This window comes from Prionailurus viverrinus, chromosome A3, assembly GCF_022837055.1.
Source record: "Prionailurus viverrinus isolate Anna chromosome A3, UM_Priviv_1.0, whole genome shotgun sequence".
NCBI lineage: Eukaryota > Metazoa > Chordata > Mammalia > Carnivora > Felidae > Prionailurus > Prionailurus viverrinus.
This window is the reverse complement of record NC_062563.1, coordinates 61602924-61628876: the sequence shown is the minus strand read 5'-3', so window position 1 is coordinate 61628876 and position 25953 is coordinate 61602924. Positions and strand designations below refer to the sequence as shown.

The following is a 25953-nucleotide window of genomic DNA, read 5'->3' as shown; positions in this document are numbered from 1 at the left end:
GGTATTTTGGGACTCAAAATATAAACATTAGAGTAAAATGATGATTCATTTATTTTCCTGGTAGGAACGTCCAAGTTATTTTCCAACAGGAAACAAAATGAAGGCTCTTTCTATGAATAAGGCAAAAAGGACAATATATTAATGTTGCTTGCCACTGAGGTCCTACAATCATGAAAATTTTCCCTCATCTTCTAATCAAGAATAACCTCAAGATAAGTCTACTACTGATCTCAGTTCTTAAGAAAAATCAGGGGGAAAAGAGGCATACCTTAAGAGGCAAAACTTCCACAGTTGTGTTTAGGAGAATATCTCCTGGATGTTCTTGATTGCCACTATGGAACAAATAACTGAAAATAAAAACATAAAAATAAAAATATGAGTCAGAGTAGACTTTACGAAGATTTAAGATGCTCTTACCTCTGAGTAAGCTTTATCAACAGGACTCTGACCACAAAGCTGACAGCACCAGAACTTGGCGCAAGGGCACATTATTATGTACTCCGAATAGTTGCTGGAAGCTTCAAAACTTAAAGACTCAACATTTCGGTGATGTGCTAATTCCTTTCTTTAGAAGGGTCATGTGTATTGCTTAGCATAATAATGTATTTAACAGGTTTTTTTTTTAAAGAACAGTTTTATGTTGCTGTTTATACTCCTTTACATACATAAACCTCTCAAGAAGATTAATCAAAGCTGCAGTGCCTATATAATATTACTGTATCTTGCATCAGAGAAAACTTTCACCAGGACAGCCATGATCCATGGTAAGTTCAAAGACTAGCTTTATCCAATACAAATAGTAGCCTGTAAGCAAAGTAACCAATTCTAAATATCTGAATAATTCCACTTATCAGTATGAACAAACATTTGAATAATGACTATGATAAATCTAAAATCCTCTCTGAGTATGAGAATAAAATCCTCAGGTTCTGATATCCTGAAAATTAATGTGGATATGTAAGTATGGGTGGGGGGTGGTAAAAACCAGACAGGGCATACAAAGCATATCTAAATCTAAATCTAAATCTAAAACTTAAGTTTAGCTAAGTTAAATGGTTACAAGTTTATACTTAGAGTCAGAAAGACCTGGATCCAAATTCTAGGACTCTCACTTAATAGAATTTTCACCTTTAGAAAGTTATATTAGCTTTCTGAGCCTGAGTTTCCTCTATACAGTGCAGAGAGTCCTACATAGCTCACATGACTATAGCAAGGAGTTGATGAGAGGCTGACAAAGTGCTTTGCATATTAAAAATACCCAGCAGGGAACAGTTATAGTCTGGCTATGATATAGTATGTTATTTGTGGGCAAAAAATCACCTGTGATGAAACATGATTTTCAAATGTTACACAGGGTAGGGCACCCTCTAAGATTAGCTCCCTCTAAGCTACAACAAAAAATAATTCCAACATTTCCAGATAAGAGACACTCTTTTTTTAAAAGACATCTTTGATTTGGAATGCTGCTTCCTATAGCTATGGGCCACTCATTATTTCATCTATAGGTACAACAATATGGGACTGGGGAAGCCACTTCTAAGAAAAGAGGGATGGGCAGAACTTACAGTTTAGATAGACTGATTCAGAGGTGTTCACTATGTGATAGCTTATGGTGAAAAACTCAATACCATCTGCAACGTTTAACATTAGAAGAAGTAAATGATGGTACAGCCACACAATGGGATACTGTGCAAGCATTAAAATGTTTACGAATCACTTATGACAGGATAATTGCAAATATAAGACACAAATAATATACAGATCATGATGGTTTTCAAAGTAAAAAGTGCACAGAATTACCAAGAAAAAATGTGCCAAAAGGTCACAATGGTGGTGCTGAGGCTGTGTTTTTCTCATTTTTCATATTTTAAAATTTTTACATAATCGAAACATATGTTATACAGTCAGAAAATACTGTTCCTAACACTTCATTTATGTACTGACAAATACAACTTCTGCTTCTCCCCTTCTCAGCAAACAAGTTATTATGCAAGTTGAAAAGTGATTCCTTTTCTCTATTCTAGGAAGGGTGGGTCTCTCCAAGAACTCCAAGAAAATTCATACGTACTCTGATTTTAAAAGAATTGTGTTTTACTATCGGGGCACCTGGGTGGCTCAGTAGGTTAAGCGTCCGACTTCAGCTCAGGTCATGATCTCGCGGCTTGTGAGTTTGAGCCCTGCGTTGAGCTCTGTGCTGACAGCTCAGGGCCTGGAGCCTGCTTCAGATTCTGTGTCTCCCTCTCTCTGTCCCTTCCCAGCTCACATTCTGTCTCTCTCTCTCTCTCTCTCTCTCAAAAATAAACATTAAAAATTAAAAATAAAATTGCGTTTTACTATAAATGTATTCTCAATAGGGGCAAGTAAATATTACTTTACAGAGGTTTACTGAAAATATATTTGTTATGAAATGTGACCTCCAGGGGCACCTGGGTGGCTGAGGTGGTTAAGCGTCCGACTTCGGCCCAGATCACCATCTTGCGGTTCATGGGTTTGAGCTCCACATAGGGCTCCGTGCTGACAGCTCAGAGCCTGGAGCCTGCTTCAGATTCTGTGTCTCCCTCTCTCTCTGCCCCTGCCCTGCTTCGTGCTCTCTCTCTCTTGCTCTCTGTCTCTCAAAAATAAATAAACGTTAAAAAAAAATAAAAGAAATGTGATGTCCCATACGAGTTCTTTAGCAGATTCTTTGCTGGCACTATTTTAATTTGCTAAAAACAAACCAACAGATATGGTTTAAGACTACTCTTCCTTACGAGATGAAAGAAAATTGTTTCTAATTCTATGATGACTCTGCTTCAAAATTTTTTGAGTACAGTCGAAATACAATGTTACATTAGTTTCCGGTGTACAACATAGTGATTCAACCTATGTTATGCTGTGCTCACCACAAATGTAGCTACCACTTGTCACCACACCATATCACAATATTACAGTATCACAGACTATATTTCTAATGCTGTGCCTTTTATTCCAGTGACTTATTCATTCCATAACTAGAAGCCTGTATCTCCTACTCTCCTTCACCATTTTGCCTATCCCCCCCACCTTCTCTCCTCTGGCAACTGGTTTGTTTTCTGTATTTAAAGGTCTGATTCTTTTTGTTTATTTGTGGGTTTTTGTTTGTTTCCTTCAGAATTAAATGGTATTTGTTTTTCTCAGTCTAACTTATTTCACTTAGCATAATAACCCTCTAGGTCCATCCATGTTGTCACTAATAAGACCTCATTCTTTATGTGGGTATGTAATGTTCTTTTGTGTATATATATATACACCACATTTTCCTTATTCATTTGTCTACTGATGGACACTTGGGTTGTTTCCATATCTTGGCTATTGTAAATAATGCTGCAAACAGAGGGGTGCATTTATCTTTTCGAGTTAGCATTTTCCTTTTCTTTGGGTAAATACCCAGCAGTGGCATTATTGGATCGTAGTGTATTTCTATTTTTAATTTTGGGGGTAACCCCCATACTGTTTTCCACAGTGGCTGGACCAGTCAGCATTCCCTCCAACAGTGCACAAGAGTTCCCTTTTCTCCACATCCTCATCAACACTTGTTATTTCTTGTCATTTTGCTTTTAGCCATTCTAACTGGTATGAGGTGATATCCCATTGTTTTGACTTGCATTTCCCTGATGATTACTGATGTGAGTTTCTTTACGTGCATCTGCTGGGTATCCGTACATCATCTGTATGTAATAGGAAAATGTCTCTTTAGATCCTCCATGTATTTTTTCATCAAATTGTTTATTGTTTTGGTGGTGAGTTATAGAAGTTCTATATGTATTTTAGATATTAAAACCTCATCAGATATTTATGACTGTTTTAAGTATGGTAAACACTACCTCAAAGTACTAAGTATCACACTATATACTATGAAAATGAACATTAACTAACAACAAAAATACTATATGCTCATAAATGCGAAGAATTACTCGGAAGTATTTTCCCAGTGATAGTCCATTGCCAGATACAGTTTTATACATTTAAATTCCTCTTTAGAATCAGTTTAGAGTAACAAAATAAAATTAATAACATTATAACTATGCACTGTTTCTGACCACCTTAAATAGAATTATCCCAGATGATTTTTGGCGGGTTCTAAAAACTGGATGGCCCTCATGTGAGAACATGTAACATAACTACAGAATTAGTTTTAGGGGATTACATTTAAATGTATCATAGACTATCTAGAGAACACACCCAAAGCTGAGGAGAGGTAGAAGGAATCATCACTATTAAAAAACAGGGAGAAAAGAGTCCTAAATTTTGCGAAATGAACATAAATTCTGAAAAACACAAAAGGGTTACCATGGTCGTCTAAAAGTAATCCAGCATCTGTAAAACCACTGACCAGGGATTGTCACAGTCTGTCAAATTTATCATTTCAGCCAAACTGCTAGGTAACTGACTAGCTCTCAGTTAAATCCTAAGGGATAGCCAATAATAAGGACATGAAAACTAACTTTATATTTTGAGAGTTCCACATAAAAGTAATTTAAAAAAACTATACTAAATAAATGTTCATAAATACCAACAGAATTTAATAAACACACTAAAGGCTGATATTATATCTGAAAACAACACACCCATTTGATTACTAAATTGTAGGAAATATACTTTATAACCTAACATTTGAGACTCACTACCTCCTCACAGCTATTATACACACAAAAAAGCCATCATAAATCACACATCTTAAGACGTGTAAAACTATAAGACCAAAGAGATTTTTAACAGTCACCAACCTTTCTACATTGACTGGCTTATCAAATTTGAATAAGATGTAGTCTCCGGCTATTGGGGTTATAGCCCAGAAGAAATCTTCCCCCATGTAAGTTTTCTCCAGTGTATGTCCTTGGTACACCTTCAAAGAAGTAGATATCTCTGCAGGTGGGTTTACATGGATCTTAAGAAGTAATGGTTTCATGTAATCTTTATCCTAGGAGGAGAGACATGTATGCTATTAAACAACTTATAGATTATTTATACTTAAGAAGAACAATAAGTGTACCCTAAATAACAAACTGTATGTGCATGAGAAAAATAAAATTAAATCACCAACCGTGAGTTTCTGAATTTTTCCTGATAGAGAAGAATGCAGACCAACATGTTGGAAAAGGGAAGGTCTGAAGCGAATTCGTAGATTGGCTTTCTGTCTATCACAATGTTTCTAAATTAAAAAAAAAAAAAAAAAAGTGTCACAATGCAAAGTGAAATCTTGTCCTCATCAGAAAAACCAGAAGCCCTTTTAAAGAATATTCAAAAGAAAGAGGAGCCTGGGTGGCTCAGTCAGTTAAGCGTCCAACTTTGGCTCAGGTCATGATCTCATGGTTCATGGGTTCAAGCCCCGTGTCGGGCTCTGTGCTGACAGCTCAGAGACTGGAGCCTGCTTCGGATTCTGTGTCTCTCTCTCTGCCCCTCCCCCTGCTCGCGCTCTGTCTTTCTCTCAAAACTAATTAACACTTAAAAAAAAATAAAAAAAGGAATATTGAAAAGAAAATCCAACTTCATCTCATAATTCCAAGTCATATTTTTTAAGGGTCCTCTTTAAGATATTAATAGATTTGCTACCTACTTGATAAACGGATATAATATGGAAATTTAAAATAAGTACATCTAAGAGAAGAGTTAAGGATTTAATTCTAACCATATTTCAAGATATATCAATGTAGATTTGACTTTTTTTTAAGTTTATTTATTTTGAGAGAGAGAGAGCAAGCAGGGGAAGGGCAGAGAGAGGGGGAGAGACAGAATCTTAAGCAGACTCTGTGCTGCCAGTATGGAGCCTGAAATGGGGCTCAATCCCACCAAACCATGAGATCATGACCTGAGCCAAAACCAAGAGCTGGACAAAAGGCCTGTAATAATTTACTGGGTATTAAAATGCTGCATTTTTCTCAAAAGGTTTTACTTCATAACTATTACTACTAACACTAGAACAGAGGTACTATAACATTTTATTTACAAAAATTCAACTACTCAAGTGAAAAGGAAAGGGAAGGGTTGAGGATAGGAGAAGAGCAAGGGGTAGAAGGAGGGAAGGTGCAGGACAGAGAGGAAGAAGAAAAGAACAGTGCCTGAGACTGAGCCCACGTGTGCCTGAACAAAGTGCCTGTGAAAGAATGTGTGAATGCTCTGTGGGGTTTCCCAAACCACTGTCAGAGAGATATTGTGCTGGAGGCCAGCAAGTTTGCGGTGACAGTTTCCCTGACATTCTAGAGGAAGCAACTGAAGAATTATGGGCCACAGAAAAACATGGCCTAAGAAGGAGTGACAGAATAGATAAAATTCTCCACAGGGCTGTGTGCTAAAATTTATAGATGATTTTAATTTTTACTATTGGAGATTTTCACCTCACAGGCTCATTTTAGAACCCAACCATATATTAGATAAAACTGCACAGGACCAATTAAATGCAAGTATATTGCAGAAGTATAAAGATCATATGATTTTATTTGTGCCCTACAATACAAATTCCTGTGAAGTACAAAGAAAATACAGGTCAGGACTTACATCATAAAAACAAATTGTTCAAATCAATTTATATGTAATCACTGTTGGAAAGCAGATACTTTGCTATTTGGCTATACTCTATGATTTGCTCTAAAAAAGTGATTAAAAGAGAGAGAGAGAGAGAGACAGAGACAGAGAGAGAGACAGAGAGAGAGAATGGCTTATAAACACAAGACAGTGTCCTAAAAACTCACTGGCAGGTAGAATGATTAAACTATTTTAGAGAATATAATACGGTCATGAAGTCAAATGTTTGTTAGAATGAATGCTAAGTCATCCCTATGAAGACACATGCCCATAATAAATATTTCCTGTTATTACATGTCAAAATTGACTTATTTCTGAGAATGTGTATTCACATTTATGATTACAGCAAATAAATATTTATTTTTTTTTCCAGTGGTACAATTCAAATTGGACAAAGAAAACGTATCTAATTACTTTTTACAATAAGATCTCTATGGAAATAACATATTTGAATAATCAAAGCAAAAATCGTTCAGTTACTTACCTACCATAATCCCAAAGGTCAGCATATTAATATGAACACTGGTTTCTTGCAAGTAATACACTAAAAGGTAATTTTTTTTCCTTGCTATTTTTTTGGTATAAAATATTACTTCTATTTTATTCCTTATTTATAGATGTATTGGGGTCTGATACTGTCCCCCAAGCGTTTGAAAAAGGAACAATGACAGAGAGTATGAAGAAAGCTGAAACAATACCCCTGGGACAGCTATGAGAACATCTATAGCCAACAGTAACCAAATAACAAAGCCTAAAGACACTTACTAACATTTATCAGCAATTTAAAGAAGGGTGGACTTCACTGATTTCCAGGGTTTTCCACTGTTATTTAAAAATCCCTCTAATTTAGGAACTTTTTGTCAGTTCAAGAAAGCAAGCAAGCACTTCAAATGTTAAGTGAAAACACTTCATTCAGCTCTTTAACTGTTCATTTATAAATTCTGGCTCCCTGAAAGTCCCTTTCACGGGATACAGAAGACTCTTCCACGGTTAGAAGGCAGGAGAGGGACAGTAAAGTGTCCCTCGAACTGAGAAAGCACAGAATTTTATTCAAGGTAACTGACGTCGGGGAGGAACTGACTGGGATGATGATCCAACTGTGCAGTTTTTCTCTGCAAAGTCTGGACCTTAGTCCACAGATTTTACTGTGAGAGGACACATTGGAGTGAGCAAGGGCCATGTAGGGAGGTCAACGGGTGTACATGCACTAATTGACAGCTCACCTTTAAGTAGATCTTGTGGTACCTATGCATGAGGTACCTGTGCCTCATGTGGTACCTGTGCATGAGGAAGGGGAAAGACTGTATTATCTCTAAGAGATACATGTGAAGCCAAAACAAGCCTCTCGTCAGCCCAGCCTTAGCCGGCACTTCTAACCTATGTATATTAATCACCATGGGGCCTTGAACATGTAGCCCCAAGAGAGGTGATAGAGTGAACGTGAACACAATGATGGGCCAAAGATGGAGGCCGTGTGGTCAGCACTCCTACATCCACCCTCATAAGAAATTAACTTACTGCATCTTTCTCAGGGTTGCAGACTTTCACCCAGAGTATATGGTCCAAGAGCCAATCAATGGGTTTCTCCTTGTAGAACATAAATATGAATTCCACAATCAGAGTGAGGTCTGGTGCTTGAAACATTTTACCTGAAAAAAACATTCTCAGTCAATAGCTTTCATAAAGAAACCAAGCAACAAAATGGCTTAAATAAATGAAATCTATACAACAAATAAAGCTTGTGCTCTCAAATACAAATCATTCTGAATAATTTCACTACTTGTCTTATCAAAAGCAAACAAACTTGCTTTAGCTAAACATTTCTGGGTTGTCACACAACTACGAAACTCCTGACTTTCTCCATCACAAAATCTATCATACAACTACTGGCTCAAGAAGCAAGTCAGAGATTTTTCCTTTGTGTCTTATTAACATTCTTCCCATTAGAAAAAAAGGAACTTTAGGATCTTTTAGGTTTAGGTAAAAAACAAACAAACAAAACATTTAACCTAATAAATAAATGCAAAAAACAAGGCATTCCAATTCTGCCTTCACTGAAACCTTCACAAAGATGTTTCTGACTCTTAAGTTTTGACATAAATGATCAACAAGGTCAAAGGCCTAGCCTCTAATATTTAAAGTACTACAAGAAGTGAAATTTTATCCTGTTTCTTAAAACCTGTAAACTTCCTGAAATTCTTCAACTTTAAATATATTTTAATTGTATAATTTATGAACTTTAGTGAGAAAAAATTTTTCAATGAGAACCTTGTCTATGAAAGTAACAAATAATTATGAATGAATCACTGTCAAGTACTACATCAAATACTAGGTATTCATACTAGAAAACATTTAGTGTGGCATTCTTTTTAAAAGAACCCCAATGCTGCAAAAGCACTGGGCCATAAACAGGGAGCTGGAGGTGTCAGAGAAGAAATCAGACATGCTCAGGACCATGGCTGGCTTTACGTGTGTACACAAGAAGCCAGAAGGGCTGCCTGGAGAACTCCACAGCAAATATTACAACCTTAAAAGTACCCAAATACTATTTTGGGTTGATTTTCATCACTTTATACATGGAAGTTTACCTAAATTAAATTTCCTCAAAAGCAATCTATTTCCAGAGAAAAAAAGACAGTTTGAAGGTAAAAGAAATTAGTTTACCATTACAAAAGTCACAGTTATTTCTGAAAAGTAGATAAATCTGACACTTTTCTTACCAATGAAGCCCAGCTGGGAGAATTCTAGTATCATCCATTCCTCAGAAGAAAGTTGAAGTGCAAAATTTTTTATAGTGTTAAAGTAATTCTGTTTGACAATAATATCATCTTCAAGCTAAAGAAAGTTGATCAGATTAATAAATCAAAGAGATGGAAAGGTTTAAAGGACATTCTTTATTATAAGAAAACTCAAGCATACTTTTAAACACAAATCAAGAAAACAATGGTCAAAAATGATGAAAATATAAAAATAAATTTTATTAAAAGAAAACGAGGAAAATAAAATGGAAGAGGCACACATAGAAAGTCACCTAAACCACTCCGTTACTATGGGAGATCACAGCACCACTCCACGAATTACTCTTTTCTGGTCCTTTCTGAGCACCCAACATGACTTCACACTATCCTTTTTTACTTTTCAAAGGAGAAGAATTTTTGTGAGCCTTTAATTTTTTTTTTTAATTTTATGTAATACTTGTTCGAGGTCAAAGAAAAAGCCAGCAGCTTTCCTTCTCTGCCCTCCACCCTGCTAGTTGAGGTAACCAATGTTAAAAGTTGGGTGTGCATCTATTTGCTACCTCTTATATGGACACACAGCACAAAAAGGTCCACATGCACTTGCCCATCCACATGTACGTTTTTATAATAAGGGATCATATCATCAAACTGTCTTTTGTCTCTTAATATATCATGAATATCTTTCCAGGTTGATATTTACTAAGTGCATAATATTCCATGTTATCAATGTGAAACAATTCATTCAACTCTTTCCTGATCATAGACACACATCTAGCTTATTTCTCATTTTTTTGCCAATGCAAACAATGATGTAATAAATTTGCTTATATTTACATATTACTGCTTTTCATTTCTGTAGGATAGATTCCTGAAAGCTCGCTTCTTGTATTTTTTTAATGTTTATTTATTTATTTTGAGAGACAGAGAGAGAAAGAACATACAAGTGGGGTAGGAGCAGAGAGAGAGAGGGAGAGAGAATCTCAAACAGGCTCTTCACTAACAGCTTGGGGCTCAATCCCACAAACCGTTAGATCATGAACTGAGCCAAAATCCAGAGTTGGACGCTTAACTGACCAGCTACCCAGGTGCCCCTCACTTTTTGTATTTTAAAAGTTATTTTCAAAATACTTAAGAAGCTGTAGCAATTCAGAGTGCCAGTTAATTCCACACAGTTGGCCCATGTGTTATTCACACTTGGGATTTTTACCAATTCAACTGGGAGTTGACAAAGGATCAAGAATCACAAGCATATGCAAAGACTTCCTCCCCAGAATCTCCTCTCATAAAAATTTTAAGTCACAAGATGATTTTAATGACCTTGAAAATTTTTTTTTCCTTTTCTTAATGTCACATTATCACTTCCAGTTACCTGCCAAGCAATTTTCACTTATTTTAGTATTTATATTTTTCAGGTATTTAAGTCCTACAAGCTTTCTTCTTCCTATCTGTGAAGAAACAGTAGGAGTATTTGGAAAGACATGATAATGACTCACCAAATATTTATTGAGCTTCTATTGTGTTCCAGACACGATACTAAACCCAGGGAATAATACATCAGTGAACAGGCAAGGCATGTTTTATGCTTCAGGGAAGCTGGAGGGAAAACCAGACAAAGCACAGAGCTATACTGGCACCTAACCTTGCTTTCTGAAAAAAAGAGGTGCCTACACTCACATCTAAATACTATCTATACCCCAAGGAAAGATGATCCCTAACATCAGGCAATTCCAAATTATTCTAATAAGTAAATTCAAAAACAAGCTATTTAAATGCACAGAGATGTTGATGAAACAGTCAAATGCCTATTTGAAATTCAATACACTAATTTTGGTTACCATACACAAATTCACATTTAAAAAAAATTTTTTTGGGGCGCCTGGGTGGCGCAGTCGGTTAAGCGTCCGACTTCAGCCAGGTCACGATCTCGCGGTCCGTGAGTTCGAGCCCCAGGTCAGGCTCTGGGCTGATGGCTCGGAGCCTGCAGCCTGTTTCCGATTCTGTGTCTCCCTCTCTCTCTGCCCCTCCCCCGTTCATGCTCTGTCTCCCTCTGTCCCAAAAATAAATAAATGTTGAAAAAAAAAATTTTTTTTACGTTTATTTATTTTTGAGAGACGGAGAGAGACAAAGCACAAGTGAGGAGGGGCAGAGAGAGAATAAGACACAGAATCCAAAGCAGGCTTCAGGCTCTGAGCTGTCGCCACAGAGCCCGAGGTGGGGCTCGAACTCACAAACTGTGAGATCATGACCTGAGCTGAAGTTGGACGCTTAGCCAACTGAGCCACCCAGGCGCCCCCATAAATTTACATTTTTACATTAAATTAGGAAAACTGTTTTGTTCCATTCTCACATCAAACAACTTCGCTTTTATTTCTGGGTTCTCTATTCTGTTCCATTGATCTATGTGTCTATTTCGGGGCTTATACCATGCTGTTTTGATTACTATAGCTTTGTAGTATATTTTAAAATCTAGGATTGTGTTACCTCCGGATTTGTTCTTCTTTCTTCAGATTGCTTTGGCTTTTCAGGGTATTTTGTGGTTCCATATAAATTTCAGTATTATTTGTTCTAGTTCTGAGAAAAATGCTGTTGGTATTTTGATAAGGATTGCACTGAATCTGTAGATTGCTTAGGTTGTATGGACATTTTAACAATATTAATTCTTCCATTCCATGAACATGGAATATCTGTTTGTTTGTATTATCTTTAATTTCTTTTATCACTGTCCTGTAGTTTTCAGAGTACAGGTCTTTCACCTCCTTGGTTAAAGTTTATTCTTAGGTATTTTATTCTTTTTGGTGCAACTCTCAACAGGATTGTTTTCTTAATTTCTCTTCCTGCTACTTTGTTATTAGTGTATAGAAATGCAATATATTTCTATATATAAGCAACTTCACTTTAAAAAAAAACTTCTTGGAAGGGCACCTGGATGGCTCAGTTGGTTAAGTGTCTGACTTTAGCTCAGGTCATGATCTCACTGTTCATGAGTTCTAGTCCCATGTCAGGCTCTGGGCTGACAGCTCAGGGCCTGGAGCCTGCTTCAGATTCTGTGTCTCTTTCTCTCTCTGTCCCTCCTTCATTCACACTCTGTCTCTCAAAAATAAATAAACATTAAAAAAATTTTTAAAAAAATAAAAAAAACTTGGAGTACCTGGGTAGTTCAGTTGGTTAAGCATTGGACTCTTGGTTTCAGCTCAGGTCAAGCCTGCTTGGGATTCTCTCTCTCTCAATAAACTGACTCTGATGCAATTTGATGACCTTATTAAATTTCACCAGTTTTACATGCATTCAGGTTTGTGTATGTATTCGTGTATGTATTTAGTTCCATGTAGTTTTTGGGAGACAGTTCCATCGCGAGGATTCTTGTGCTATCGCTACCCTTTATATTCACAGCCACCTCCTTCCTTCCCCACTTCCAGCATCTGGTAACCAATAGTCTGTTCTCCATCTCTACAACTTTGTCATTGCAAGAATGCCAATGAATGGAATCATACAGTATGCAACTTTTTAAGATTCAATTTTAAAGTGCCCACAATTACCTGAGATCCTAGATGTGCTGTGTATCAATAGTTTGTTTCTTTTCATTATTTAGTATTCTTTGGTATAGATGTGACACAGTTTGTGTAACATTCACCGGCTGAAGAACATATGGGTTGTTTCTAGATTTGGGCTATTATGAAAAAAGCTGCTATAAGCCTTTATGTACAGGTTTTTTAGTGAACATATGTACTTCTCTGACATCAGTGTTTTGTCATGGCAAGAGCCATTCTTTAAAAAATCTTACATCTCAGGGAGCCTGGGGGGCTCAGCTGGTTAAGTTTTGGACTTCAGCTCAGGTCATGATCTCACAGTTTGTGAGTTTGAGCCCTGCATCAGGCTCTGCACTCATAGAATGGAGCCTTCTTCTGATTCTCTTGCTCTCTCTCTGCCTCTCCCCCACTCACTCTCTCTCTCAAAATAAACAAAAATTTAAGAAAATAAATAAAATCTTACATCTCATTAGTGATCACTAGTTTACAGAGGGAGGCTAAAAAACAAGATGCAAAATATTGTTTTTATAGTATGCAAATGCAGTATCAGAAAAAAAAATATTTTTGCTTAAAAATTTTAAAAGTATAAAAAGAAATAAAAAATTAATGGTGGTTACCCATGGGAGAGGGAGGAAACAGGGATAAAAGTGAGACTTCTGGGGCACCTGGGTGGCTCAGCTGGTTAAGCATCCAACTCTTGGTCTCGGCTCAGGTCATGATCTCACAGTTCGTAAGTTCAAGGCTCTGCACTGACAGTGTGGAGCCTGCTTGGGATTCTCTCTCTCTGTCCCTCCCCAACTCATGCTCCTCTCTTTCTCTCTCAAAATAAATAGAATAGAATAGAATAGAATAGAATAAAATAAAATAAATAAAACAAAAGTAAAGTAAAATTAAATTAAATTAAATTAAATTAATAAATAAAGTGAGACTTCTGTGTATCTTATATAAGTTATGATTTTGGAAAATTTTTTTTACAACTAAAAAGGATAAAAAATGCTAAAAACTGAATCCAAAATGAAACAAACCAAATTTCATATCAATTTGGCAGCATGATCATACAGTATAAAGAATTATTTCCAGTTACTTCAAAACATAGTATTTTGACAATATATCCATATTGGTATATATTCTAAGGAGGGGGGAAGCACAAAGAAAATTTAAATTGCATTCATCAGTCTAATAGTAGTGACAATGGTATCATTATTTTGTAAGTATTTCAGCTATACTGTAGAATAATATTACTAGGATAATGTGATTAAAAAACCAAGACTTTCAATGTAAAAGAAATACATGTATAAATTCAAAAAAGTCAAGTAAAAACCCCCAAATCTTCATTTGATTTGGGAATACTAATATGAGCTTGTAGATTTTTCTCCTGAAAAATAAAATACTCTTTCCCTTGCTAAAAGTTTAGCCTGGAAGCAAAGACACCATAATAGCAATAAGCATCTCGAGCACCTGAATTGGGGTCCTAAATACTATTTGCTTCTAAATGGAAAAGAGCTCCTTAGCGAAATGGCTGATTCTAGATCTCCCATAGAAAATGTGCAAATCTTGTGCCAGTCAGCAAAGAAATGATCTAAGATTACTAGACTTACATTGAAGGACTACAAGAGCCAATTTGAAGAGATTCCCACCAGCTTATGATGTACCAATGTAAGCCTCAATATGAATAGTGACTGCAAGGTCTAAGGGAAATCAAATATACTTAAAAATCCATGCGTTCATAACAATATTTTTTAAATGACCACCACTGGTGATTTCTAGGATACCACCTTTGAAATTTAATGAAGAGAAAGAATAGGCATTTATTCTGCCTTTCCTTTGTGAACTATTTTTCAAGGTAACCAAAGAGTTGAGGAAAAGTTCTTTACAGATGAACTCAACTTATAAGAACATTACAAATTACACAATTAGAAAATTATCACTCGGCACCTCTAATGAAACAACTGATCTGGGGAAAAATAATCAAAGAATGTGGAAATCAGAGGAGTGGCTGCCGGGAAGCTTTATAAAGACAGATGAGGCTGACACCACCAAGCCCACTGATTAGTGTCAGCATCAATACAAGTGGGGCAACCAGACATAATGTGCCTTGTTACGTGATACAGCAGGAATTACTCAGCGCCATCTCGGAAGTACCTGAATCACCCAACAAGTGTTCCAGAAGACATGGTCTTCAATTCCAAGTCATCTGTGATACAAGACTTTATGAAAGTGTATGATTCTGTCACATGAAACTTCATTTCAAGCCAAAACGTAACATTAGCACGGGTGACATTTTTTCCACCTTTAGGAGTATGCCTGTGATGACCACAGAGTAACCTCTGGTTCTTTTGCCTTACTTACTTACTTACTTACTTACTTACTTACTTACTTACTTATTTATTTATTTATTTATTTATTTATTTTTTCCAAATATTTATTTATTTTTGAGAGAGAGATACAGCATGTGAGGGGGGAGCAGAGAGACAGGGGGACAGAGGATCTGAAGCAGGCTCCATACTTTCAGCAGCGAGCCCAACATTGGGCTCAAACTCACCAACTGCAAGATCATGACCTGAGTGGGAGTCAGATGCTTAACCAACTGAGCCACCCAGGTGCCCTACTGCCTTTTTTAAAAGCACTCTCTCAAAAACCTGGGTAGGACATACTCCAACATATGCAACTATTAAGTCACACATCTAGCACTGCTACGAATTTACCCAAGGGATACAGGAGTGTTGATGCATAGGGGCACTTGTACCCCAATGTTTATAGCAGCACTTTCAACAATAGCCAAATTATGGAAAGAGCCTAAATGTCCATCAACTGATGAATGGATAAAGAAATTATGGTTTATATACACAATGGAATACTACGTGGCAATGAGAAAGAATGAAATATGGCCTTTTGTAGCAATGTGGATAGAACTGGAGAGTGTTATGGTAAGTGAAATAAGTCATACAGAGAAAGACAGATACCATATGTTTTCACTCTTACGTGGATCCTGAGAAACTTAACAGAAGACCATGGGGGAGGGGAAGGAAAAAAAAAAAAGGTTAGAGAGGGAGGGAGCCAAAACATAAGAGACTCTTAAAAACTGAGAACTGAGGGTTGATGGGGGGTGGGAGGGAGTGGAGGGTGTGTGATGTGTATTGAGGAGGGCACCTGTTGGATGAGCACTGGGTGTTGTATGGAAACCAATTTGACATAAATTTCATATTTAAAAAAAAAGAATAAAAAATAAATAAATACATTTCATGAAGTCACACACCTAGGATAATTATCAAGTCTGGATTGAATGTCTTTCCTTCCCCACATTAATTTTTCTCCAATTTTGCCAGGTGATTTCTATCCTTCACAAACATTCAAAACTAGTATTAAACTGAGGACTTTTCAGGCTAATGTGTTTTCCCCACCAGTACTTTTTTTTCTTTAAGCTTATTTTACTTATTTTGGGAGAGAGGGAAAGGGAGAATGTGCCTGCATGCACAGGGGAGGGGAAGAGGGGGAGGAGGAGAGAGAATCCCAAGCAGGCTCAGCACTGTCAGCACGGCTCCAACTCACAAACCATGAGATCATGATCTGAGCTGAAACTAAGAGTCAGATGCTTAACCGACTTACCCAGGTGCCCCTTCCCACCAATATTTTGCAAATTATAATGAACTCACTGAGAGAATTCTATGTAAAATGAAATTATGTCAAGAATTCAATGTAAAGCTATTCCCTCTTTTTGGAGGCATGATTTTTGGGAAAATTGGGTAATTTCCAGAATGTTCACTGGATTCATCTGTGACACAACTGAAACGTTAGGAACAATCTAAATGACCAACAGTAAGGTCATTATGATATCTGAATAATGATATTTCAATGAGATTAAAAATTATTCCAGTCTGTAATTACTGGCATGTAAAGATATCTATAATATGTTAAACGACAGTAAAACAGATTACAAGACAGTATGTACAGTATGATCTTGCTCTTGTGAAAAAGAGTTGTATTAAATGAGTTAATATGTGTAAAGTCTAAGTTGTAAAGAACAATGCATGACACATGGTGTAAGTGTGCAATAAATGTTAGTTCACAGCTACTGTTGTTATAACACCATATATACATGCCCTGCTTAAAGTTTTCCTTATCCTCTTTCTTAACAACATCCTTTCCTTAATTTCCTAAATGCTTACTTTTACTATACTCCACACCAAAAAAAAAAAGCTTTAAGATTCCATTCTTTCCTTAGAGAGAAATTTAAAATAAAATTTAAAAGCAATATAACTACACGTTTTAAAGTTCTCTCTACAAAGTTCTTGGTCATAGTGTAAATATATATTGGCCCTAGAACAAACAGCAAGCTTCCACTACAATAACAGGAGACATGTTTAATAAAATGTTTTGAAGTTATTATTTTGAAATTAAAGACTTCTCTAAGACATTTAAAGGAAATGTACTAATTTTAGGATACCATGTTTTTACACTCATAACTCTTGTATACTGTTACATACAATGCCATATTCTGACCCTATCATCATTTACATTTCCCAGCCTGATAACCAAGGAAAAAGGTTCATCATGCACATTTGAACACAGGTGGCCCAAGATAAAATGTCAAAGGAGACAAAGTCTGTCCTCAGTAAGTCGGCTTTCCCAGGTGATAGGAGGCTTTTCCTTCTTTCCTTCCCTCCCAAACCTATGCCAGCAGTTGCAAACCATTTATTTCCTTTCTGATTAAGGGACCCAGAGCCCCTTTTTTACCACTCCCATCAATCAAAGTATACTTCCAGGGAAATATCTAATAAACTTTTTAACTAAAAAAAAAAATGACAGGCATAGCGTGCAGTATCTGCATATGAACAAGGAATAAAGACCTTTGGTTAAAGAAATGAAATTCCAATTGTAATGTCACTAAGGAGAAGGAGATTTAGAAGAAATAAGAGCTTCCTAGAATTATTTAAGTTGTTGCCTATCTGGCTAACTTAAAACCCACATCATAACAAACTTATTCTTATCTTCAATATAAATGTAAATGTACTGTAGCATGCAAAAAACAAAACAACAAAAACAAAAACAAAACCTATCCTACTGTAAGACCACCAAAAAAAAAAAAAACCTGTAAAAAAATCCTTCTTTAAATTTTGCCAAGTAACTAAACCTTAGTTCTTTTTAACAGTAGAGAGAGGGAGAATGAGAGCAGAGATGGCGGGATGAGAGAAGAGGAGGTGAGTGATGCACCCACTGTCACACCGTTATCTGGAAAGCTAGTGTTGGGCTAAACTGGAGAATGGAAATGCACAGCCCACATTATCAGTGACTATGACAGACCTTTCTGCTTTCTGATATATTATTATCAACATATACATCTTAGAGGGTTTACACTTTCCAAACTTCCTGTTTCAATGAACATATACTCTTGATACTACTTCTTCAAAAGTGTGAAAAACATGAAAGGAAAACAAAAATCACACTTACCTGAATGTAATATATTCCCTTTTCCTGAGCATACATCATTAGAAAACAATAATCCAGGTTTTGCTTTGTTCTCCATCTGAAAAAAATTTTTTCAAAAATAAGTTAGGAATCAGACTCAAATTTAGCAAAATAAGATTAGGTGTAAATATTTTAGAGTACATATTGTATGTTGTGATATTTTATAATACACACATGTATATACACAGTATATAATATACATGTATGCAAATTATCTACCTATAGATACACAGATACAGGCACACACATACATACACATGTAGAGGATCATGAAAGAGACTTCACTTTTCTCTAATGAAGCCTTTATCAAAACATATTCCCCAAAACACTAATCCTCAAGACATCCTGAGGAAAAATGAAGTCAAGTGTCAAGTAAATTTGGGAAGCACATATATTCTCCTTCTGGAGACATATTAATATATTAGAGGCATTGAAATAGTCAATACATTTGTTGGGAAAAACTTTTGGGGCGCCCGGGTAGCTCAGTCAGTTAAATGTCTGACTCTTGACTTAGGCTTGGGTCATGAACTGTGAGGTTCATAAGTTTGAGCCCTGCATTGGGCTCTGTGCTGATAGCATGGAGCCTGCTTAGTATCCTTTCTCTCTCCCTCTCTCTCTGCCCCTCCCCCACTGGTGTTGGCACTCTCTCTCTCTCTCAAAATAAATAAACTTAAAAAAGAAAAAAACTTTTTAGTCCAATATTTTCCAAACTTTTTTGACCATAGGACCTTTTTTCAAATTTAACATTTTAATGTCTCTGGAACTTGGTGCTTCAAAAATTATACTTTGGGGATCACTGCTTTGGTGACCAGGGCTGTGCTTTGCATACAGGTGGAAATTAATAAATACTGTACTGAATGCTTAAAAACCCCAAAACGTATTAGGTTTTACAATATTAAGTCCTTTCAGTGAATTCCTGGTAGCCTGCAGAAACAGACTAATGTTGAATAAGAAAAGTGGTTGTAAAAGCTAGTTAAAAAAAATAAAAGGTTTAAATAATAAGTAAACTTCTCCAGAATATACTTTATAAACTGTTTTGAATTTAATGAGATGACTTAAAATTTTTTACCAAATTCAACCCTAAATTTTTTAAAACTAAAATTATATTTATTGAGAGACAACCAACTATGTGGACGTATCTTTCAGAAAAATTCACTCAAGAAACACAGTAAGTCTCTTCCCAAAACTGTATTTTTCCTTTTTTTCTGACTATAGAAAACTAATGTCAATGTCTCTTAGATTACAATGTTTTTAATAACAACACACTGAAAGTTTTAAGTCCTTCAATTTGAGAGAGTCAGAGACAAATAAATCCAGTTGACTAAATACATTTATTACAATATAATTCTGCAGAACAGTATTATTGTTTTTATCACTTTCATTGCATCAGTTCTCATTTATTTTGCATACAAACATTTGATTTCTATATGAACTAGCTTCTGAATTGTATTGAAAATACTCTTAAGAAAAGTTATACCACAGAAAAGCAGTTATACAAGTTATTGAGCATACCAAATTCAACCTGTCATCAGAATTTCCAATAAAATAACCAAAATTCATTAGCTCTCACAAATTAGCTCAACCCTAAAATGTGGTACATTTCAATAAATAAGGATTACATTTATTATGTATCATACTCACAAGGGTGGGGGATCTTAACACAGGCTCACCTTACTCTTTCTTTAGAGTCTCCAAATGTCTCCTTTAAGTTTGTCAGGTCAGGATAATAGCTTTCAGGAGGTGATATTATTTCCACCAAACCAGAACTGATTTCTTTAGAAAATCTACCATGAGAAAGGATAGCTGAGTCATTTAAGTTCTGTGGGATTTTATTTATCTTAATGCTCAACTTACTGTGTTTAACATAAAACACATCAGTAACGTATACTGTAATGGTCACATCACAGTGTCTTCAGTGAAGTAGCTCATCATTGATTTTACTTGCCAGAAAATGCAAACTTTTCCAATAACAAAAGGGTTTTGGTGGAGGTTTTTTTGCTTTTTTTTTTTTTTTTTAAATAATGCTTTAAGAACAGTGTAAAATGCTACTATCCTTAGAGAAGCATAGACATCCTGGGCCAACTGCAGATATTATATTCCTAAAAAGTATCAGAATTTTTAAAAATCAAATCAAGGTATCACAGAAAATAGAGAATTGAAAAAAAAAATAAACTATTGACTGTGTGTCTCTATATATGTATGCAAAAACCAGTTATTCCACTTTCAGAAAGGTTTAGTTGTGAGTTATAGATCATATGTCATTCTAAAGTAGTAATTTCTCAACTGGGGCCATCCTGTCCCCCAGGCAGACGCTTAGCAATGTCTGGAGGAATGTGGTTGTCCTAACTGTGGGTACTACTACTGACATTTAGTGGGGAGACACCAGGGATGCCGCTAAATATCCTACAATGCATACAACATTCCTCACAACAAAGAATTATCGAGCCCAAAAGGTCAACAGTGCCAAGGTTGAGAAAATCTGTTCTAAGGTTTTTATAAGCAGCTTTACTAACTCAAATGTAATTTTTTTCACATTTGCATTCTCCCTTATTTAGTTTTTGCCAATCTCCACAAAATTCTTGTGCAGCTACCTGCCTTCGCACATATGTCCTTTGTGCTTAAATGTACCTTTTTCTGGGCTTGGTTTTCTTATACATTGAGGAAGAAGAGAACTGACAAAATCACAGCTTAAGCCCCAGAGATCTGTCCACATGCTCTGTGGGAGGAGGGGCCAATAGTTACTGCCTTGTTCCTATATTTAAGGAGGCTATACTAAACTGTATTTATATAAAGGCTGCCAAGAAATCGAGCACTTGAGGGAAAAAAAAAATCTAACAAATGCACATTTCTGAACTCTGCATATATTTTTTAAAATCTCTGGTTTTAGCATTTTGATGGACAAAGAAAGAGCTGCATTATTTTAAATCTAGAGTTGGCAAGTAATTGTTGCTTCTTTTTGTCTTTTTTAAGTAAAAGATACATTTTTGGGGCAAAAACATAAAACTCAGTGAAGAAACTCTTATCAAGACTAGTTTTATGATATCACTATTAAAACTATGAAGATGATATAAACACTAATATCTGAAACTTACTAAGATTTCCACCTGTTACCTGCTAAGTGCCTTGCTGACAGCAAACTGTTACTCAATTTTTGCAGAACAGTACAGATTCAGCCATAACTTAGCACTGAGGTTTGAAACTGCTGCAAGACTATCTACCCTGACAGAAGTTTTTTTCTTGGTCAACAGACTCTCTCTATATTCACTATCTTCAAGATTAAGAAATTTATTGGATAGGGTCATATATGTAGGACATTCAAATCTTTTCTATATTGAAATACACCAATTTATCCACCATCAGAAAACTGGATATATATGCACCTACTTTATGATAAGGTTAAAGACCAATTATAGATGGCCCAATGAAAAATGAACTTCACAGAGAAAGGAACTATAAAAAGAAAGCATTTTCTTTTAGCAAAAAGCCAAGAAGTAACAGTAACTAAAAGATCATTTTCATATTTAACAACTTACTCTTTCTCCAGGTTGGCTACAACACTGTGTACATAATCACTATCTGTCTGGGAAAAAGAAAAAAAATTGTACATACATTAATGTTTTTAAATTTTTATTTAACTTTTGATAATGAATTCAAATAAATAATTAACAGCATTCAATTAAAGCAGTGCACTAAAATTTCAGACAGCTTATGGATTTGCATTTCTACTTTATTCTACTTTATTGAACTATGATGTATCATTGAGTATTTACTAATACAATAAGCAGATGTCAGTTTTATTACCTTCAACTGTCCTTGTTCGATTCAGTAGAAAAAACGGAGTACAGAAATTATTTCTACCTCTTCTCAACTATCCAAACTAGAAGTAGTGAATAAATAATGGGATAAACAATAGAGAAAGATTTTTCCATTTTTATTTAAAAAAAATAAAAGGTAGGAGGAGATAATATCTTAGCGACTCTGACATTAAATGATGAAACTATGTAATAAAAAGCAGTTATGGTCTGTATTATTATGATTCTCATTATTAGGCTGATAATGATTAGAACCCAAGTCAAAAATCACTCTACACACAGTTAGAATTCTATACAAATAAAGATCTAATACCCCCTACCGATTTTAAATACAGTCATAGTTTATATTAAAATGCTAAAAAGAATCAATCATACATAAAATACGATCTATGTTATAGATTGACAAAACACTTAATACTTGATAAAAAGAAAACAAACCAAAACAAAAAGATAAATTTTGGAAATTACAAAACTATTAAGTTATAAAAAGTTGTGGTATAGAAGATGGTCTATAAAAGTATGTTAACTTTGATTTCTTTTGACTGCAAGTAATTCCTATTTTTTTTTTTTAATTTTTTTTTCAACGTTTTATTTATTTTTGGGACAGAGAGAGACAGAGCATGAATGGGGGAGGGGCAGAGAGAGAGGGAGACACAGAATCGGAAACAGGCTCCAGGCTCTGAGCCATCAGCCCAGAGCCTGACGCGGGGCTCGAACTCACAGACCGCGAGATCGTGACCTGGCTGAAGTCGGACGCTTAACCGACTGCGCCACCCAGGCGCCCCAGTAATTCCTATTTTTATTGTTAAATTTAAAGACTTAAGAGTGAGACATTAAGACCACATTCTTCAAACTCTTAACAACTATGGAGATACAACTGGCACACCGCTCAAAATCTTCTGTACTTCCCCTATATGAACCAAATGTCAGCTATCTCTTTTGAAATAATTTATCACCAACATATATAACTAATGAGTATCTTTTCACACATCAGCTATGATTCTGGAGAATATGATCAAGGTTGGTTTATATAGATATTAATAAATTTAAAAAACAACCTGGAATTCAACTTGTTAAGCATTTATTGAGGGCCAGTGATTTGCCTATCCAAGGAAAACAGGAATACAGAGATGAACAAGACCACCTCCGTATTCCCAGTTGGCTGTCCAAGAGGTAGGTCAAGAAGAAAAAGTAAATGTAGATTCATTAAGTAATGTGTAATAATACGTATGAAATTCACATGAGCCAAATCTAATATTATATGTAATCCTTATGCTGTAATCCTTATGCTAATCAACAGAACTAACAAAACGTTTGCTTAAACGACTGTAATTGATATCACTTTTCCACCAGAGAATAAATCCTTTCTGGTATCAGCTAAGGGAATTCTGGGAATCTTCTGAAGAAAGCTAAATGTATAACTGGCCTAGAAACAGCCAGGCAAATTGTTATCTCCATTATACAGTTGTGGTTGGAAACTGTTCTTGCCTCTCCCCCACTCTTAAATGTTGATAACAAGATAGGCAATATCAGATCTCTGGGGCTTGCTTGCATTAAATTAAAAGAGAGCACTTTTTCCTGAATCTTTTTTAAAAGCGTGTGGAGACTTTTTCAAAGGCACTATTATCACTCAATTCTGGGAATGCACCTACAAATATAAAACTGAGATATGTGTATTCTAGGGGTATGTGAATCGTATACACGTGGGAAAGGTGGGAAGGAAAGTGGACATACATAGAAAAAGAAAGAGCATTTTTTTCCTGGAGAATCAAGTGTTCCTCATGGTTAAGTAAAATTAAGTATTTTATATTAAAACTATATGCTATTGTATTAGTATGTATATGCATTATTAATACGTACTACAACAGGGATGAACCTTGAACACGTTCACATTTGTTCAATGTGTGATCACATATTATATGCCTTTACTTGTATAAAGCATCCAGAATAGAATAATCTACACAGATAGAAAGTAGATTAATGGTCTCCTAGGGCTGGGGGGAGAAGGGTATTAATGGGTGATGGGTAAGGTGTACAGAGTTGTTTTTTGGGGTGATTAAAATGTTTGAAAATTGAGATGGTGATTGCATAGCTGTGACTTTAAATAGGTAAATTACAAAAAAGTGATTTAAAAAGTTAAATGTAAAAAAATATTAAAAAAGAATGTTCTACTTTTCTATTTTTGATATATTTTAGGGAGTACAATATGCTATTAATAGCATATATGTGTGATTTGTAAATATCTATGTACAAATTGGGAATACCTAATCCTTGGGATGCTTAACAGAAAAGCTTAGATCATATTGCTGCACTGGACCAGTCCTGGTGAGACAGAGCACAGAATACTGCACTCCAAACCAGCAGAATACACATTGTTTTCATGGAACATGAAACATGGAACATTCACCAGGATAGATCACATGTTAAGCCACAAAACAAGTCTCAATAAGTTTAAGAAGACTGGAATCACATCAAGTATCTTTTCCAACCACAACTATATTAAACTAGAAATTAAATGCAAGAAGAAAACTGAAAAAAACCCAAATACGTGGAGAGTAAACAATCAATGGGTCAAATTAAAGAAATCAAGTAGGCAATCAAAAAATAGCTTGAGACAAATGAAAATAGAAACTCGATGTCCCAAAATCTGGGACACAGCAAAATAAGTTTTAAGAGGGAAGTTCGTAGTGATACAGGCCTCCCTCAAGAAACAAGAAAAATCTCAAATAAGCAATCTTATTTTACATTTAAAGCAACTAGAAAAAAAGAAAAAAAAAGGCCCCAAGTTAATGGAAGGAAATAATAAAGTTCAGGGCAAAAATAAGTGAAATAGAAACTAAAAAGTAAAGGTCAATGAAACTAAAGCTGGTTCTCTGAAAAGATGGACACACTTTTAGCCAGATCCATCAAGAAAGAGAAAGCCTAAACAAATAAAATCAGAAATGAAAGAGGAAAAAAAAAAAAAAACCCTCATCACAGAAACATAAAGGATGTCAAGAGAATACTATGAACAATTATTTACAAACAAATTAGAAAACCTAGAAGAAATGGATAAATTCCTAGAAACATAATCTTCCAACACTGAATCATGAAGAAATAGAAAATATGAACAGACTAATTACAAATCATGAAGAAATACAATCAGTAAAATAACAAAACAACAACAAACTCCTGTGGTGCCTGGGTGGCTCAGTCAGTTGAGCATCCTGACTCTTGATTTTGGCCCAGGTTATGATCCCAGAGTCGAGGGATCAAGCCCTGCATCAGTCTCCATGCTGAGCATGGAGTCTGCTTAAGATATTCTCTCCTCCCTCCCTCCCTCCCTCCCTCTCCCTCTCTCCCTCTCTCTCCTCTCTCTCACTCATATTTTCTTTTTCCCCCTCCCTCTCTCTACCCCTCTCCCCCACTCAGGTACACTCTAAGAATAAAACAGATCTTTTTTTAAAAAAATTTTTTTTAATGTTTATTTTTGAGAGAGAGAGAGAGAGAGAGAGAGAGACAGACAGACAGACAGACAGACAGACAGACAGGGTGTGAGCTGGGGAGGGGCAGAGAGAGGAGGAGACACAGAATCCAAAGCAGGCTCCAGGCTCCAAGCTCTGAGCTCCGAGCTTCGAGCTTCCAGCACAGAGCCCGATGCAGGGCTCAAACTCACAAACTGCGAGATCATGACCTGAGCCAAAGTGGGTTGCTCAACCGACTGAGCCGCCAGGCACCCCTAAAAGAGATCTTTAAAAAACCTCCCAACAAACAAAAGTTCGGGACAAAATGGCTTCACAGGTGAATTCTATCAAATATTTAAAGAAGAGATAATATCTATACTTCACAAATTATCCCAAAAAATTGAAGAGAAACACTTCCCATTTTCCA

General features: G+C 35.8%; 1 protein-coding gene across 5 annotated transcripts in view; it reads right to left on the bottom strand.

Moving 5' to 3' along the window:
• MGAT4A (alpha-1,3-mannosyl-glycoprotein 4-beta-N-acetylglucosaminyltransferase A) overlaps positions 1-25953 on the bottom strand; it is a 116687-nt gene that overhangs the window by 7292 nt on the left and 83442 nt on the right. For all 5 annotated transcript variants that reach the window (XM_047851277.1, XM_047851279.1, XM_047851278.1 and 2 more), the window contains exons 6-13: positions 21805-21851; positions 19942-20055; positions 18254-18329; positions 9261-9375; positions 8059-8189; positions 5063-5170; positions 4746-4939; positions 269-347 (exon numbers count right to left, since the gene is read on the bottom strand). In XM_047851277.1, the coding sequence (XP_047707233.1) occupies positions 269-347; positions 4746-4939; positions 5063-5170; positions 8059-8189; positions 9261-9375; positions 18254-18329; positions 19942-20055; positions 21805-21851 (864 nt within the window). The remainder of the gene's footprint in view (positions 1-268; positions 348-4745; positions 4940-5062; positions 5171-8058; positions 8190-9260; positions 9376-18253; positions 18330-19941; positions 20056-21804; positions 21852-25953) is intronic.